At 33.7% G+C, this 19,212-nt stretch overlaps 2 protein-coding genes and 1 long non-coding RNA gene across 4 annotated transcripts in view; 1 reads left to right on the top strand and 2 right to left on the bottom strand.

Moving 5' to 3' along the window:
- The window catches only part of LOC135834710 (uncharacterized), a 194,116-nt gene that overhangs the window by 50,324 nt on the left and 124,580 nt on the right, over window positions 1–19,212 (top strand). For both annotated transcript variants that reach the window (XM_065348668.1, XM_065348669.1), the window contains exon 2: window positions 6,304–6,348. The gene's annotated coding sequence lies outside the window, so the exon portion shown is untranslated. The remainder of the gene's footprint in view (window positions 1–6,303; window positions 6,349–19,212) is intronic.
- LOC135834706 (uncharacterized) lies at window positions 4,326–6,014 on the bottom strand. The gene is made up of 2 exons (XR_010556738.1): window positions 5,718–6,014; window positions 4,326–5,655 (listed from the first exon to the last, which is right to left on the bottom strand). It is a non-coding gene; the product is annotated as an uncharacterized LOC135834706 (long non-coding RNA).
- Window positions 11,901–17,790, bottom strand: LOC135834705 (uncharacterized). Its single transcript, XM_065348663.1, has 2 exons — window positions 17,548–17,790; window positions 11,901–15,612 (listed from the first exon to the last, which is right to left on the bottom strand). Exon 2 carries the CDS (start codon window positions 15,540–15,542, stop codon window positions 13,713–13,715), a length of 1,830 nt encoding a protein of 609 aa, XP_065204735.1. The 5' UTR covers window positions 15,543–15,612; window positions 17,548–17,790; the 3' UTR covers window positions 11,901–13,712.

Below are 19,212 nucleotides of genomic sequence, written 5' to 3'. Positions count from 1 at the left end.
CTCTTGCAAGTTGTTTGGAGTTAAAAGTGTATAAGTATCTCAAAAAACTACTCTACATACAAAACAATTTCGATAGTTTTGAACGTTTTTCAACTTTTTCTAAAAAGGCCTTTATTATACTGGACTAGGTCTCATCGTCACTGAAATCTCATGAGAAAAATTTTCTGCAGCCAATTGAAAATCTACTTGTATTTTGTAGCAACAGAATCATTCAAAAAAGTAAACAACTTTTATTTATAAAAATTCAAATTCTTATTATAGCTTATTATTTAAGTAAGTAAGTACTTAGATAGCGAATATCTTTGGCACACTCCTAAAAAGAAATAAACTTTTGGTAGGTAGACATCTAATTCTAAATGCCTACTTGGTTTGTTTGGTGAACAATTGAGTCACTTGATAAGATAAAGTTGAGCCAATGAGGCGACATTTCAATATCGTCATCCATCATTTCCACGAATTTCACGATTTTCACGAGCATACCAGCCAGATATTAATAGCTTAAATTTCGCCAATCCAAAAGCAAAAAATAAAAACGTGCCCTGAAACGCGAACGAAAACGCCCAAATATCGTCTGGTAAACTGGTTTTACTGATAGAATCAGAATTTGAACACGCCATAAACATTGTTAAAAAAAATATTATCCAGAATCCATTCATCAAGTACGCAATTTTAATAAAAACAATCAAGTAATTTCTTTTCACAGTAGATTGTACATTATCTCGCACTGTCGCAAAGTAAATAAATACACCTGCTTGGATAAACACAAAAATCACACAAATTAAAACCGTCACAACTTGAACCCAAAATACAACGATGAGCGTAATAGCAAGAAATGCCATAATCGTTAAATCGGCAGAAGATTCGTTGAGATTCGAAATGGTTTTTTCATCGTATTTTGAAAAAATTATCAATAGGGAAACAAGTGCGAATATTGGTATCGCAGGTATGACCCATCCTAGGAAGCAATAAATTATATATTTTTTTGTTTGCCCTTCTGTACTGATTTTGCGATTTTTCAGCGAATTGTAGGAAAACGCCAGTATTCGTATGAGATAATAAAAGTCCAAAAATATTGCGTTTCAGTTGCATACATAAATACGAGCTGCAATCTGTACGATTTGAAACACCATAAAATTAAGCTGGCTAAATACGAAATTAATAACGATATAGAATACGAATAAAGGGTTTTATTAGGTAAACTACTCAAATTCTCTTTACTGGCACTGACGATTAGGTATAAAATGAGAAAAACTGTTGAGATAATTAAAGCTGATATCCCTGCTGAGTTGAATTTTAGTGTTTTAAAATAAGATATGGATACCATACATGTACTCGTGAATCTGGTTATGCTTTCTTCATCAGAATCAGAATCAATACTGCTGAACATTTTCAAAGATTCGATTTGAAGATTAGAAATTAAAGTTCCTTGTTATTTATCAGTTTGAAAATGACTGTTTCCTGATTTTTCTCCATGGTTTTCGCGGTTTCAATCATCGTAAGTAACACAAACTTTCCGAATCATTTTGTTGTGGTTATGAGAATGCGAATACGCGATAAGAAAAATTTCGGATTTGAAAAAAAATTTCGGTTCGAGCAAATCGCGATGTTAATGTGATACTGACGGCGTCATTCGCTATAAAATAGACAAGTACCTAGGTGTTTCTGCTCAATGAAGTGTTTGTCTTTACGATAAATTTTATTTTAAAAAAATAATCAAGTAGGTAATGTGAAAGTAGCTTCAAGTACCTACTACCTACCTAGATACACATTATGTCAACGATTTAAACGTCAACTAGGTAGTCATTTCTGTGTGTCTATTGCGAAAGTATGATGACAATATAGATACGTATTTCGACTGAACCCAGCAATCATCGTCTTCGCAAAATGCTTCGTCGAACCTCAGTTGAAGAAATTCGCTATATTATCAAAAAAATCAAAATCCGGAAATCACCAGACTCGGATGACATCAGTAACATTATGCTTAAAAACCTTCCAACAAATATCCTAACAAGCTTCAAAACACTTTTCAACTCTTGCCTTCGAATTGGTTACTTTCCTAATACCTGGAAAATTGCCAAAGTAATTGTGCTATCCAAAAAAGAATCTCCTTCTTCGTCTCCTAATGATTATAGACCTATCAGTCTTCTCTCTTATCTATCTAAAATCCTTGAAAAAATCATTCGTAGACGTCTCTGTTGGACTTTCTGAAAAAGGAACAGATTTTGCCAGCTTTTCAGTATGGTTTTTGTAATAAAATGAGCACAGTTCATCAGTTCATCGAATGGTACAACTTATTAATAATGGCTACAAAAAGAAGCAATTCACAACTGCAGCTTTTATAGACATCAAAAAGGCCTTCGACTCTGTATGGCATTGCGGTTTAATTCATAAATTAGTTACAATCAAAACACCCACCTTTCTACATAAAATCATTTCTTCCTTCCTTCAAAATAGGAAATTTTATATTCAAATCGACGATGAAAGCTCTTTGCTTTGAGAAATCAGCCAAGGTGTACTGCAAGGCGCTGTATTCAGTCCAACACTGTTCATCTTATACTGCTATGATATTTGGGTCATTCCATGTCAATTCAACCAAAAAAAAGCGCCTTCGATTTCACTCAATTTTTTTTTTTACAATATATACCCACCCAGTAAGTAAGAACCCCGCAATTAGTTTGGTCCCAGCCCCCTCAGGGGGCAGGTGGGGGGCTTCCATTATTTTCACATTGTCTCGAGATACTCAACTTCGGCAGCCCATTCCTCCAAAACTATGAAACTTTCATCAAAACTGATTTTACAGTTCAAAAGGGCATCGCATTTAAAACTTTTTAAGCATTTTGAAATTTTCAAAAGTTGAAAGTTGAACTTTCAAATTGAAAGTTAAAATTTCAAAATGGCGCTGTAAGTGGGAGCTACCATTTAAAACTTTGAAAAAATTTCCATAGATGTACCTTTTGATGCTCTTTCGAAATATTCAAGTTTCAAGATGGGATCTCTTGATGAAGGGGGAACACCTCCACCATCAATTTTGGGCAAAACTTTTGAAAGACAATCTGGGGCATGTGATGTATCGAATTCTATGTTTTTGGTGACGCTGAACACGAATATGACGTCAGATCTTTGATAGGATCCCATCCATGGCCCCCAGCAACTCCTCAAAGGGGGTAAAAGTTCAAAAAAGTGTTTTGTACGTGCAACACATGGAATAGTATGTTTTTGGTGACGCTGAACACGAATAGGGTATAGATAGTAGCACATAGCGAGCACACCCCGAATGTTTTCGCACTTGGTCTGCGCACGCACCCCAAAATTTGATAATGGGTAAGTGGGAGGAGTTATGCTTCGACACCTGTCGTTTGTATGTGTGATTGACATTTGACATGATTGATGACAATTATGATGTCATGCCAGTACACCGACTACGCATTCAATGCACTACGAACCAGTGCGACATTTTTTCAACTCGCTGCCCGCTACTAGCGAGAAGCGAGAATTGACGATATGGGTACAGTAGTTACCCGCTGTCAGCGAGTACCGTTTTCAGCTCTAGTGTGTACCTATATCTCACACACAGTTTAATTATAAGTTTACTTGTAACTAGTTGGTATAATTTTGCTCAATTACTTGCATTACATAACATCTGTATCTGTAATAATAACCCATAAGTACCTAATTGGTTCAAAAAGACTTTCTTTATTTATAGTATTGCAACTTCTCACTGTGTGTATTGAGGTAGCTATAGGATTGCATAATCTAGAGCTAGTAAGCTATAATTGGCAAATATTCCTTCCCAAAAGAATATTTCTCAGAAAACCACCATAGGAGAAAACTATGATGATAACTTCATCTTCTACAAAGCAGTCACGTCTAACCCCACTGTATCAATTTCATACCTACCTACATACAAAGTCTTAAAAAACTGTTTCAATAGTTTTGAACGTTTTTCAACTTTTTCTAAAAAGACCTACTGGAATTGGTCTCATTGTCATTGAAATCTCACTTGAAAATGTATTTGTAGCAAGAGCAACAGAATCATTCAAAAAAGTAAACAAGTTTTATTTATACAATAAATAGGTAATTCAAATTCTTATAAGCTTATTATTTAAGTAAGTAGGTATCTACCTAGATAATGAAAAGCGTTGGCACACTCTTAAAAGAAATAAACTTTTGGTAGGTAGACATCTACAGGGTGGCCAGAAATATTGGGTACCCCTAAAAAAGTTTTCTGCCAAATACTTCGGTTGGTCACAGTGAATGATAATAATGAGAGCACGTGATTGGTTGTTGGACTGTAGAGATAACATTCCACCAATCATATGCATCTATTTCATGTTGCCAACCTACATTTTTAATGAAACACTTTCTTTGGGGTACCCGATATTTCTGGCCACCCTGTAATTGTGAATACTTGGGCACTTAATAGGTAGGTACCTGCACTTAAAAATGAATTATAAAGATGTTTCAAGAACAGGGCTCCGATGCTTCATTTTGCTTGGTGAACACTTAAGTCATTGAATAAGATAAAGTTGAGGGGATATTTCATTATCGTAACAGATTTTTTTCTCATCCATCATTTTTTACACCAATTGCACGATTATCACGAGCACACCAGCCGGCTATTATGAGCTTAAATTTCGCCAATCCAAAAGCAAAAAATAAAAACGTGCCCTGAAACGCGAACGAAAACGCCCAAATATCGCCTGGTAAACTGGTTCCATCAGCTTCACTGGTAGAATCAGAATTTGTTGCACAAATATACGTCGTTATAAAAAAAATTACTCAGAATCCATTCATCAAGTACGCAATTTTGATAAAAACAATCAAGTAATTTCTTTTCACAGTCGATTGTACATTAACTCGCATCGTCGCAAAGTAAATAAATACACATGCTTGAATGAACACAAAAATTATGCAAATTAAAATCGTTACAATTTGAACCAAAAATACAACGAAAAACGTAAACATCAGATAAGCCATTATGGTAAAATCATCAGAAGATTCGTTGAAATTCAAAACGGTATTTTCATCGAATTTTGATAAAATTATCACCATGAAGACAAGTGCGATTACTGGTATCGCAGGTAGGACCCATCCAAGGAAGCAATAAATTATATATTTTATCGTTTGCCCTTCTGTACTGATTTTGCGATTCTTGAACGAATTGTAGGTAAAACGCCAGTATTCGTATGAGATAATAAATGTCCAAAAATATTGCGTTTCAGTTACATACATACATACGAACTGCAATTTGTCGTATGAATTGGAACACCATAAAATTAAGGTTGATGAATACGATATTAATAACGATATAGAATACGAATATAGGGTTTTATTCGGTAAACTGCTCAAATTCTCTTTATTGGCACCGACGATTAAGTATAAAATGAGAAAACCTGTTGAGATGATTAAAGCTAATATCGATGCTGAGTTGAATGTTAGATTTTCAAAATAAGATATGGATATAAATCTGGTTATGTTTTCTTCAATAGAGTCATAATCGATACTGCTGAACATTTTCAAAGTTTCAATTTGAAGATTAGAAATTAAAGTTCTTCTTTGTTACTCATCAGTTTGAAAATTACTTGTTTCTTAATTTTTCTCGATGGTTTTTGCGGTTTCAACTCCAGTGTTCTAAAATCGAACTAATCATTTTGTCTATTTATAATATAGTGACAGAACTGATAATTACCTATAGGTAGTACAGGTAAGGTACCTACGAGTACTTGTTGAACATGAATTCATCCGATGAGCAGATTCATAAAATAGGTCAACGTAACACGAACTTTCCGAATCATTTTTTTGGCGATAAGAAAAATTTTGGAATTGAAAAAAAATTCGAATTGAGCAAATTGCAATGTGGATGTGACACTGACGGCTCCATCGCTATAAAATATGCAAGCATGTAGGTGTTTCGATTTAATGAAGTGTTTGCCTTCTACGATAAATTTCATTTTTGAAAAATAATCAAGAAGGTGATGTGGAAGTAGCTTCAAGTACGTACCTACCCACCCAGATACACATTATGTCAACGATTTAAACGTCAACTAGTCACTTCTGTATGTCTATTTAGAAAGTTTGATGACAAATGGTACTCATTCCTCTTGAAATATAATTCTCAATTTGTATTTTTTGAGAATTATTAGGTAGGTACTGCATTTAATGAGGTAAAAACAAAAATCATGGGGTGAGAAACGACCATAATGTCTTATTTGATAATACACAGGGACCTATAATTACATTTAGGTATTTTTGTTGCAAAGTCATTAAAATGAACTGACACATGTTTTAATTTTTATTTTACAGATTTATCGCAGGAGCTTCCAAAACAAAGAAAAAAATCTGCTACAGGTAACATTAAAAATTGAATAAATTAAGCAATAAATAAAATATTTTAGATAAACAATGGGTACATATACTTACACGTTATAGAGCGATATCTACTTAATATACTTACCTAATAATATCTAATTGTTTGCATTTATTCTACAAACGTATACTTAATTGAATGAATCGTATGGCACAAATTATAAAAATACCTACCTACATAAAAATTGTCGAATACCAATAATTACCTAATATTAAAAAAACATTATAAGGATATCACAGCTTAACAACACTTGAGTTGTATACTTACTTATATTAGGTATTGAATACTTAAGTATAGTGACAATTCCTTATCAAATATAGCCAAGTCCCACAAGATAATTAGCCAAAATAAAATCTTAATCTAATTTTTTTAAAAGTTAAGTGTAGAATACATTGGTATTTGGCATGATTTTTAAAGACCTATTCCAGGTGGTTTGAATGGCTTTTTAACAGATTTATGAGATCATTGATGAGAAAATGTATCACACATCCATTTTTTCACGAATATATTTCAATCAGAGGATCACAAATCACGAACAATTCGAGTCAATTTCAGCAGAATTTTAAAATAAGCTAAACACACATTCTCTAGATCACTAAAATTAAAATTTTGATTCGATTTGACTGAAGCAAATAGTTTTTGCATTTACTTTCACCCTATTGGTTGATGGTTGCAATGGGTTAACAAAATGAAAAATTCAATAACTTTTGATGACAATAAATTCGAAATGAGTTCAACGAACTTTGTGAGAACGTAATTATTTTTGATAATCAAGGGTGATGTTTTTATTTTTAAAAATTTGGTAAATCTTCCAACGTTTCTTTTTGTTTGATTTTAATTCAACATTTTTTTAAATTTTTAGCAAAATACAACAACAATAAATTGACATCAAACCAAATCTTATATTTCTGATGCACAAAATGAAATTTTTAAAAATCAATCCTTACAATTACCTACCTAATTTTAAAATTTTACAAACCCATAAATCAATAAAATTATTGGTTTTGAAATTACATTTAGGTAATCATTTTGAAATTTTTATTTATGTTTAATTATAGGTATAATTCAGAGCGTACACTCAGCCTTTTTGATTTATCCATTATTTTTTTTTAAAAATTTTCTTCCAGAAGATCAGCGAGTAGGCAGAACATCTGAGGTGTGCATTTTTTTAACCAGCATATTTTTATGGGGAAAAAAGTGAATTCATGTTGGAAAAATTTCAGAATGGCAAAAAATGTATGAATTATTCCTCTCTTCCAATACAGCACGATTTTGAAGTTTTAAGAGTTCTGAACTGCTTTTTCAAATCGCAGAGATCTGGACAAATCATATTCATTTCTAGGAATTGAAAAAACGTAGAAAACAACATTTTTCACAGTCTTCATACTACTTCCCTTAAATGTGAAATCAAATAAGAGTGAATAATTATTCAAACACAATAACCCAGTAATATAATTATGTAGAGTTAAAAATATTGCATTTTTTTCATCAGGAAATTTTTATTTTTTTTGATCAGAAAATTTTTTGGATAACTCTTTTTTGTATTAGGATTTTGTTTATTTATTAAATCAAAAATTGTTTATTTTCTGCATCAGGAAATCTTTGATTTTGTTTAATCAGAAGATTCATCCATTTTTTTGCATCAAGGAGTTGTTCATTTTTTGCATCAGGCGATTGTTTACTTTTTGCATCAGGAACATGTCCATTTTTCATCAGAAAAATATCCATTTTATTCGTCAGGATAATGTTATTTTTGGATCAGAAAAGTGTTATCTATTTTTTGTATCAGGATACTGTCTGTTCATTTTTTAAATAAAAAATTGTTCATTTTCTGCATCAGGTGATTGTTTACTTTTTGCATCAGGAAAATGCCCATTTTTCATCAGCAAAATGATCATTTTTTAAATCAAAAATTGTTCATTCTCTGCATCAGGAAATCGTTGTTTTTGTTGAATCAGAAAATTTATCATTTTTTTTGCATCGGGAAGTTGTTTATTTTTTGCATTAGACGATTGTTTACTTTTCACATCAGGAAAATATGATCTGTCACAAGAAAACCAGCTTAGTGTACAAAAAAACCAAATCTTTTTTATGGTGGATATTAGTAGTACTTGGGGTGCTGAATCCGACTGTGGGGGTTGAAACGTTCGCGAACGATTCTCTAAACCCTAAATCTGAGGTCAAAAAAATAGAGCAACTACCGTAAAAATTGAAATTTTTTTTTTTGATGTTCTTGAAAGGTATGTTCTGGGGAGTCGAAATGCAAATTTTGGCAACAATCGGCCCACATTTGGAAGATTTGTGCCATATTTTGAAATTTGAGTAAGGCTTGAGTTGGAAGAATCAACTATTTTCACCTTGAACAAATTTGTTAAGAAACGTGATAAATTTAATAAAAATAACTTATTCTTCATTAATAATTCATACTCGGGGTAGATAGTTTTTGCAACATTTTTGGCAAAAAATTCAAAAAAAATGATTTTGGGAAATTTTGATTATTGGACTTGGCAATTTTGAATGTGATAATTCTGAAAAAAATATCGGGTTATGTTGGCACTCATGGGAGTCAAAAGTGGTGCAAGTTTCACGGACTTCCAAATTCATGATCGCCTGATACTCATAGACTCAAAACTTCAAATGCCCTTCCTGTAAAATTTATGTTTTGGACACTAGGTTGGTTTTCTCGTGACAGATCACAAATGTCAATTTTCATCAGGAAAATGCCCCATTTTGCATCAGGAAAATACTGATTTTGCATCAAGAAAATACTGATTTTGCATCAGGAAAATACTGATTTTGCATCAGGAAAATACTGATTTTGCATCAGGAAAATACTGATTTTTCATCAGGAAAATAGGTACATACTGATTTTTTTATCAGGAAAATACATACTGATTTTTCATCAGAAAAATGTTAACATTTTTTTCATCAGGAAAATGTTCATTTTTTCATCAGAAAAATGTTCATTAGTACAGTCATTTTAAATTTTTTATTCGGACTAAATCCTACAAAAGGTTTTTTTGCGGGATACTGTAGTGGAAGGGGTCCTATTTAACATACTAAAAGTCCCACCCCGTACCCCGCGTGCGTCGCGTGCTAGAGCGTGAAAAGTGTCCCGCCGCGGCGTTTTTTGCGATTTTCTCGCGAGGGTTTGATTTTACGTCGAAAATGGCTTTATTTTTGTGTTCTACGTCAAATTTCCGATCTATTGATATATCAACTGCCCTTCTACCCCCAAGGGGGGTGGGACCAGAACCATTCAAATGAGAGGGGTTTTCTAAAAAAAACAAAAAAGCTATCGGCGCATATGGGGGATGAAATGGTCCCGGAGAGTGTTCGAGTTGATACCAGCATGGAAGGTGGGTACCATCGAGAAACTTCCGCGTGAAAAATTTCAGATCCACGCCCCCTCCCCTTTTTGGGGAGCCCCCCTTTTCTGAAATTTCAATAACACTTTTCTCAGCCCCATTTCAACCGATTTTGAAAATTTTTCAGTATGTTATGTATATCCTTAGTAAGTATCCCCACAAAAATTTTCAACCCCCTCCCCTCATATTTACCCCTCAAAATGGCGTTTTTTTATATTTTTTATGCCTATTAACAATCAATATTGCGAGGTAAAATTTTGGAAACACGTTTTTTGGATGTATTTTCGGCCCCCAAACATCATATACTGTTTTAGAAATTTTTGCTTTGGTGCGCCGTGGTGAAAAATTGGATGAATGTGTTTTAGGGGGGTAGGGGGTGAAATGGGAATTTTGAAAAAAATAACTATTAACGAGTAGGGTGTCGTTTTCATATGATTCGATACCGCTGAGAACGAATATGACTTCAGATTTTCTGCTACACTCACCTAGACCCCTCCAGAGCCCCTCAGCCCCCCTCAATTTTCACTATTTTGGAAATGAAGTTATTTTGATGAAATTGGTGTCGTTTTCATATGATTCGATACCACCGAGCACGAATATGACTTCGAATTTTCTGCTACACTCTCCTAGCCCACTCCAGAGCCCCTCAGCCCCCTCAATTTTCATTATTTTGGAAATAAAGTCATTTTCATATTTTGATTATCTCGCGAAATATCGCGTTTTTCGACAAAGTTGTTATTCAAAAAATGTTCTCATATAATTTCCTATAAGAATGGTTCTTATCATGTTTTTGAAAAAAACGCAATTTAAACTCCCAAAAATCGTAATTTGTACCAATTGTTTAGGGGAAGCATGCCTTAACGCCGCTTCTCCTATGACAGAAGACGAAGATAGTGAAGAAGAAGACAACGTTGTAGAACTACAGACAAAAACTAAAACTCGTCGCCGATGCCTAAAATTTTAAATATTGAGATTAATGTAACTTGGAATTTTTTTGATTTCATTATTATATAATATATACACTTATTCTACAGGTTTCATTTAATTGTAACATCCTTCTAGTGAGTGTGACCTTGAAAAACTTCACTCTGATGTAACTATTTTAAAGATAGTGAAAATTGAGGTCGGGCTGAGGGCTGTGGAGAGAGCTAGGTGAGTGCAGCAGAAAATGTGAAGCCATATTCGTGCTCAGAAACATCGAATCATATAAATACGACACCAAAATAACTTTATTTCCAAAACAGTGAAAATTGAGGGGGCTGAGGGACTCTGGAGTGGGTTAGGAGAGTGTAGCAGAAAATTCGAAGTCATATTCGTGCTCGGTGGTATCGAATCATATGAAAACGACACAAATTTCATCAAAATAACTTTATTTCCAAAATAGTGAAAATTGAGGGGGGCTGGGGGGCTCTGGAGGGGGCTAGGTGAGCGTAGCAGAAAATCTGAAGTCATATTCGTTCTCAGCGGTATCGAATCATATGAAAACGATACCCTACTCGTTAATAGTTATTTTTTTCAAAATTCCCATTTCACCCCCTACCCCCTTAAAACACATTCATCTAATTTTTCACCCCGGCGCACCAAAGCAAAAATTTCTAAAACAGTATATGATGTTTGGGGGCCGAAAATACATCCAAAAAACGTGTTTCCAAAATTTTACCTCGCAATATAGATTGTTAATAGGCATAAAAAATATAAAAAAACGCCATTTTGAGGGGTAAATATGAGGGGAGGGGGTTGAAAATTTTTGTGGGGATACTTACTAAGGATATACATAACATACTGAAAAATTTTCAAAATCGGTCGAAATGGGGCTGAGAAAAGTGTTATTGAAATTACAGAAAAGGGGGGCTCCCCAAAAAGGGGAGGGGGCGTGGATCTGAAATTTTTCACGCGGAAGTTTCTCGATGGTACCCACCTTCCATGCTGGTATCAACTCGAACACTCTCCGGGACCATTTCATCCCCCATATGCGCCGATAGCTTTTTTGTTTTTTTTAGAAAACCCCTCTCATTTGAATGGTTCTGGTCCCACCCCCCTTGGGGGTAGAAAGGCAGTTGATATATCAATAGATCGGAAATTTGACGTAGAACACAAAAATAAAGCCATTTTCGACGTAAAATCAAACCCTCGCGAGAAAATCGCAAAAAACGCCGCGGCGGGACACTTTTCACGCTCTAGCACGCGACGCACGCGGGGTACGGGGTGGGACTTTTAGTATGTTAAATAGGACCCCTTCCACTACAGTATCCCGCAAAAAAACCTTTTGTAGGATTTAGTCCGAATAAATCTTCCCATATCATCTAAAATTCCTGTACTACATTTTTTCATCAGAAAAATGTTCATTTTTGCATCAGAAAAATGTTCATTTTTTCATCAGGAGAATGTAATTTTTTTGGATCAGAAAATTGTGAACTCTTTTTTGTATCAGGATACTGGCTGTGTGTCTGTTCATTTTTTAAATAAAACATAGTTCATTTTCTAGGTCAGGAAATTGTTTATTTTGTTAAATCAGAAAATCCATCCATTTTTTGCATCAGGAAGCTGTTTATTTAATTTTTTGCATCAGGCAATTGTTTACTTTTTGCTTCAGGAAAATGTCCATTTTTATGTCAGGAAAACGTTGCTTTTTCATCAGGAAAATGCCAATTTTTCATCAAGAAAATACCCATTTTTCATCAGGAAAATGCTCATTTTTTAGTCAGGAAAAAGTAATTATTTTTGGATTAGAAAATTGTAAACTCTTTTTTGTATCAGTTCATTTTTAAAATCAAAAATTGTTCATTTACTTACTGCATCAGATAATTGTTGATTTTGTTGAATCAGAAAATTCATCTACAGTCAAACCTGGATAAGTGGAATCGCAAGGGAAACGGATTTTTTTCCACTTACATAGGTTTTCCACTAAAGTAGGTTTCACTTATAGAGGTTGAACAAATTGGAATTCCAGTTATGGAGGTTTTTGTTTCCCTACCACTTCCCCATCTAAACCTATGTTAAAGTCTTATACAAGTGGAATTTTATTCTGAGTAGCAGGACCTCTGGAACTGAAATGTTGCTTTCGTTTTACCTCTATAAGTGAAATTCCCCTCCTTCTTACCTCGTTAACTGGAACGAATTCCACTTCTGGAGGTGCTGTTATGATAAATGTTTCAGTTATAGAGGTAAGAAGGAAAAGAATTTCACTTATAGAGGTAAAACGAAAAGCAACATTTTAGTTCCAGAAGTTCTGCTACTCAAAACAAAATTCCACTTACATAGGTTCTGTTTCCATTTAAAGAGGTGACTTTAACATGGGTTTACATAGGGAAGTGCTAGGGAAACGAATTTTATTCCACTTATAGAGGTTTTCCACTTACATGGGTTCCACTTATCCAAGTTTGACTGTATTTTTTTTTGCATCAGGAAATGGTTTATTTTTAATCAGGCGATTGTTTACTTGTTGCGCATCAAGAAATAAAATTCCCATTTTTACATCAGGAAAACGTCAATTTTTCACCATGAAAATATTCATTTTGTATCAGGAAATGTCCATTTTGCATCAGAAAAAGACCAATTTTCATCAGGCAAATACTTTTTTTTATCAGGAAAGTACTCATTTTTCATCAGAAAATACTTTTTTTTATCAGGAAAATATGAATTTTGCATCAGGAAAATGTCCATTTTCCATCAGAAAAAATGTTCATTTTTTCGTCAGGGAAATACATAACTTTTTTGGATCAGAAAATGTTTAGCTTTCGCATCAGGAATTTGTCGATTTGTTGCATCAGAAAATTGATTTTTTTTGCATCACAACATCAATTATTTCCGCATCAGAAAATTGAACATTTTTCGCATGAGAGAGTGCGTGGTTTATTTTTTGCATCAGAAATCAATTTTTGACAGTCCAAATGAATTGCTACACGCATATATTACATATTTCAAAAAAAACATTCAAAATAACCCCCTCGCCCTTTCTCTCCAAAACTTTCATTAATTTACATCGGATCATTATCCACCAACGGCTCAATAATCTGCTGTGTAAACTGAACCAGACTAACTTCAGTTCTCGTCGTTCTGGTCGCTACATTAAAACCACACTCAGACAACAACCATCTCATCGAATCCTTCTTGAAGCCGAACAGGAAAAATACGCAGATTCCTTGAAACGATAAAAATGTACAAATCAAAGTATCAGAAATAGACTCAAAGGTTTTCTTTGTAAACACCCATATAATAAATACGAGTAACCAATACAAAGTCATCAAATACGTAGTCCTGGATAAAACACTCAGATGGCTTTTCTTAATCGTCGATCTGAGTGAGTCAGATTTCACTAAACACACGAAGCAAAAAGTAGGCCCAAACACCAGCGGACTTAGGAATAAATAAGCCAAACTGAAGTTCTCTTTCAATCCTTTCACGTACATTTGACAATACAAAGGGTACTTGGGAATAATAAGACATCTGGATGATGATGGATTTTCGATCAAATATGTCAATATCCAAGTAGTTATCAAAGGTAGAGTCCAACCAAAAATGCAGTACCTGATGTATTTCATCATTCGGACTTTGTCTGATGATGCTTCAGTGTCACGAAGGGCACTGAAAACAACTCGCCAAGCATCGTAGATCAAGATTAATGTCCAAAGTATGATACTCGAGACGAGATAAATCAGGATGAAGTATCTGACCGAACATTCTTCCAATGAAAGCATTATTTCGTTGTAAATGTAAAGCAATAAGGTGGTTGACGAACATGAATATACAACACAGTTGCATAAAGTTTTTAAATTCGAAGCATTCGTACTGATTGCCAAATGAATCAGCAGCAAGATTATGGAAATGTAACGAGCAGTGTTTATCAAGATATGACCCACATTTGACCAAAATCCACGGTTCTTTGTTAGATCAAATTTATCGCACACGAAAATTAATTTTTCTCGGTCGATTTTAAAATAATCTACTTTAACACATCGTGTTGGAGGAAATGTTGTACCTTCAAGATATGCAAAAACTTCGTCGTTTTCACACAAAGCAATATCAAATCCTTGGACAAAAAACTTATTCACTTCACACTGTGCATAATTTTTACCATAATAGGGACAGTTTTTACCCATAATCGCCAAATATGGTTTCGATTTGACTTCCTTAGAAGGATGATTTTGAGTAAAATAACTCCAATCTAGTTTTGTTGAAATGATGCACGCATTATTACGTGCATAATTACAACTTTCTCCACATTTCGTCACCGGTAACTTTTCTAACGACTGATGCCTATGAATTTGAGTATTATAAATTGTACCATCGTGCAGCATCGTCCATGACGACAACGACGTGTTCCAATTGTTCAAATAACTTGAAAATGATAGAAAAGTATTATTGACTATTTGAACGAACTCGATGCTGGAATTTTTATTCGAGGTCGAATTCGCGGTTAAAACAACATCCCCTATCAAATATTCTTCATTTTGGTGACGACAAATGGCGCAGTAAATATTCCAATAAGTGATATTATTCTTTTTCACCGTTACTGGTCTGTAGAGGAAAATATCATCGGGTAAATGTTTACCATTTTGCGAAGTAAATTCGCATTTTTCTTTGATTTCTTGATTTTCGTAATCCGAAGAGCAATTCTTAATGATCTCGACATCCTTGAAGAAATAATTAGTATGGGCTCCATTTCCGTTTGTATGATTTGATGTTAAGATTTTCTCGCACGAGTTGTTCGCGATTTCTGCCTTATTTGCAGGGTAACACGAGGAGATGGTTAAAAGGATAAGAATTAGCTCGATCATGGATAGCGAAATTGGTAGCGTTGATATCATCGAATCATTATTTTTGGGCTGCAGATGTCTGGAAAATGTTTGAATGGTGTTTTCTGTACTTGCGTTGAACCTGAAATTTGACATGGAAATTGATAAAATCCGAAGAGCAGTTTTGGGTTTGAAATTCCAAAACTTTTGATTTGCTAAAAATTTTATTAAACTGACAATTTTTGAGTTCCAAAAACGTTTTAAATTTTATGGTTAGAAAAAAATGATCGTAAGAAAATTGGTTTATTTTTTGGCGTAGGTGGTATTCAATTTCGCATTTATTTTTTTGATTGCGATTTTTGGAAATTAAAAATTATTTGTAGCCCCTTCAATTTGCAGGTTTGACAAAAAGTCATAATAGGTAATTTTATTCATTTTTCAAAGTACTATTGACCCCATGGTCAAAATTGGATTTTGGCTCTTGGATTTTAAAAACATATTTTGCCCCTTCAATCTTCAAGATAGGCAACTTGTTCAACTTACTTTTTTTAAACTAAACTCATACCAGTTACATCCAAATCTGAAGTTTGTATCATCATTCCCCGGACACCCTGTATAAGAACAGAGGCGTGACGAAGTGATGTGTCGTGGGTAGAGGAAGGGGGGTGTGAGTGAAATTTTCACAACTTTTTTCGCCAGATTTCCCCAACATTTTACCACAGATCTCCCCCCTGTAGTTTTTTTCATGCTAACTCATTCAATGTTTCTCAAAAATTCTCAATTTTTTGTTTTAAATTTTCTGTCGGGGGGGGGGGGGGGGGGTGAAACATCCTTCACACTCGAAAATTTATAATTCAAGAAGAGTGAAAATCCATGGTTTTTGGTACCTAATTCTTATTTTCCCTGCCTACGGAATTTCTTCTCAACTTTCCCAAGTTTTTCAACGTGTTCTAACCAATTTTTTCCCAAAAATTCTGAACATTTACAATCTTAAAACGGCTGAGAAAAATATATAAAATTTAGAGGCCGTTGATGGCCAATATTTTTAACAAAAAAACGTAACGAACGATAATGAAATTTATCGAAAAATAAACGAAATATATTTTACGAATATCGCAACAGATTTTTCCAAAAATTCTCAATTTTTTGTCTAAATTTTTCAGTCTTCCGGGGGGGGGGGGTGAAACACCCTCATACCTCAATTCGCAGCACGCCTCTATATAAGAATGATGTGTAGTCAGTTTAAAAAGTCACTATAGAAAAACACCTTGTCTGGAATTTTAAAAATAGGCTGGAGCCTTCAGCCTGTAGGCCCAGAATTGTATGAAACTTTTTTCAGTCGACTGCAGGACACATTGAAATTGCAGAGTGAGATACTGAAAATAGTTGTTTCCAATCGATTCAGATGTTCGAAAATAGGGTAAGCACGTGAATCAAATTTCAGTTTTCTAGACTAATTTAGTCGAGAATCTTGATTCCTTCTCATTTTTGGCCCAGATCTGAATTTTGAGAATTTGTCAAAAATAAACAAAATGCATTTTAGCTTTTGTATTTTTTGCATGTTTTTTTTTCCATTTTGAAAGCTTTACCGACAGTTCAGATATCTCTCTAATCAATATTCCCTCCTCGAAATAGTTCATGTTTCACGTCACTCATGGTAGGAAATGGAGTAGGTACATAGGAATCTTACTCAGTGTGAACAGTGAACGTTTCGATTAAATTACATGGGTGAGGAATACCATTGTAATTTCCCTAATCAAGTTTCGGAAAAATATTATGTAGAGTTATGTATGTACAATTATCAGGATAATGAGTCTAGACTATTCTAGATAACAAATGAAATGATCTACTGATATCTCCCATTTTTTCCAACACTAGCTAGGTACCTACCTATATGAGAAATCCTGGATTTTTAAAGCTCTTTGCTCAAAAGTGAAAAAAAAAATTTTGCTTTTTTAAACACCCTTAATTATTAAAATCGCTTTTCAAACATATCTCATCATCTTTGAAATTAGGTAGGTACTTATCTAAAGATGAAAGTAAATGTTTGGTAAGTAGGTATTCTAAAAAAACTTACTCGATATTTTCATGGGATACCGATTTATATCTATTTTCATTTTTGAATCTTTTTGGAAGCTCTCATGAACTAAACCATTCGAATCGAAAGTGCAGAAAAAATAATTTCTGAAGAAACGAACGCACGAAAATACAAATTCACAAAAAAATGAAGATTTTTATAGCACTAAAAAAAACTACAGTTATTTTTTAAAATCAGTCGTTAAAAAATGATTAAATCGCTACGCTGTGTACACGTGCATCCGTAATAAATCTTGAATCAGTTATGTATACTCTTGCTTACTTTTAACTCATCATCACTTTCCTTGTCATATCATTTGTCATTGACGCAGTTCCCTAGTGACGCAAAGAAAAAAAAAATGTGATGGACCATGATTCAAAATCTGATAAAATTGTTTGTGAAACATGATTCATCGCATACGACATTTTTTTTAAATGTTTTTTTTTTCAATTCGAAACTGTGTTCTCCAGCGATTTCATAATTGAAAAATTAAATTATCAACTGTAAAAATAACAGTGTCATGGACAAAAAAATATCAAGTCCTATTTCTAACGTGCCAAATCGACTGGAAATAATTTTGGGCTGTTTTGGAGACTCTGGAATTTTTTCGACTCAGTATGTTGAAATAGCAAATTGGGGCAAAAAGTGAAATATGCTTCGTTGGGTAAAATTTTGTGAAAACCTCAACCCCCAAAAATTTACTGAGGGGTCATTCCACGTTAATTCGACCAAGAGAAGTGGTAAAGGGGGGAGAGGGCGGGGTAGGCGATTTATTTAAAATTTTTCCGGTGGAAAGACCTTCCGAAGGGATGACCAATGGCGCAAATCGTAGCCCTCTAGCCTTTTTTCAAATGGCTGCCAGGGTGTGTCAAAGTTTTCAGTGAACTTGAAATATCATTCATTTCAGCAGTGGATTACTCAATAATCGCGTATCTACCAAAATGGAACTTTTCCCAGTAGTTAGGGGTTTTGAAAAGATTTTTGGTGATATCATAAAAATCAGTGTTGCCACCTTTTTTCGTACGAAAATTTTGCTCGAAAAGTTTCGAAACGTAGTTTTCATATCGTTCTGATTCTCAAAAATTCTGAAAAAAATATATAATGGACAACTTTTCATGCTGAACAACATAATAAAAAATTGGGATGGCATTATTTCGTAAACTCGATTTTAAAAAATTGAAATTTTGCGAAAAAATGCGATTTTTTGATTGAAAACATGAAAAAAAGTTTTGATTGGTGAAGTTGACCCATTTTACCCCTATATTTTTACGTATCCGTTGAAAAAGTTGAAATCCCCCTTCACTCGATGAAATGAACTAATCACAAAAAAATCAAAATCAAAAAAATTCAATTTTCAATTCTAAACATCAAAAAAAGTTTAAATTTATTCAATTGTCTTATTTTGACTTTTCTCTGACGTATTTCATGAAAAAGATGATAAAAATTACACTCACAACAAAAAAATAAAAATTCGTTTACTTTTTGAATATTTTCGAATTTTGATTTTTTTGTGAGGAGTTCATTTCATCGAGTAAAAGGGGGTTTGCAACGTTTTCAACGGATATGTAAAAATAGGGGTCTAATGGGTCAACTTCACCAATCAAACCTTTTTTTCATGTTTTAAATTAAAAAATCGCATTTTTTTTTGCAAAATTTCAATTTTTT

The sequence above is a fragment of the Planococcus citri genome, chromosome 2 (assembly GCF_950023065.1).
Source record: "Planococcus citri chromosome 2, ihPlaCitr1.1, whole genome shotgun sequence".
NCBI lineage: Eukaryota > Metazoa > Arthropoda > Insecta > Hemiptera > Pseudococcidae > Planococcus > Planococcus citri.
Note: the sequence above shows the minus strand (reverse complement) of the source record. Positions and strands in the feature narration are given on the sequence as shown.

Excerpts from the sequence above, each read along its gene's own strand:
- LOC135834705 (XM_065348663.1), bottom strand. The coding sequence starts at position 15,542 with ATGATATCAACGCTACCAATTTCGCTATCCATGATCGAGCTAATTCTT.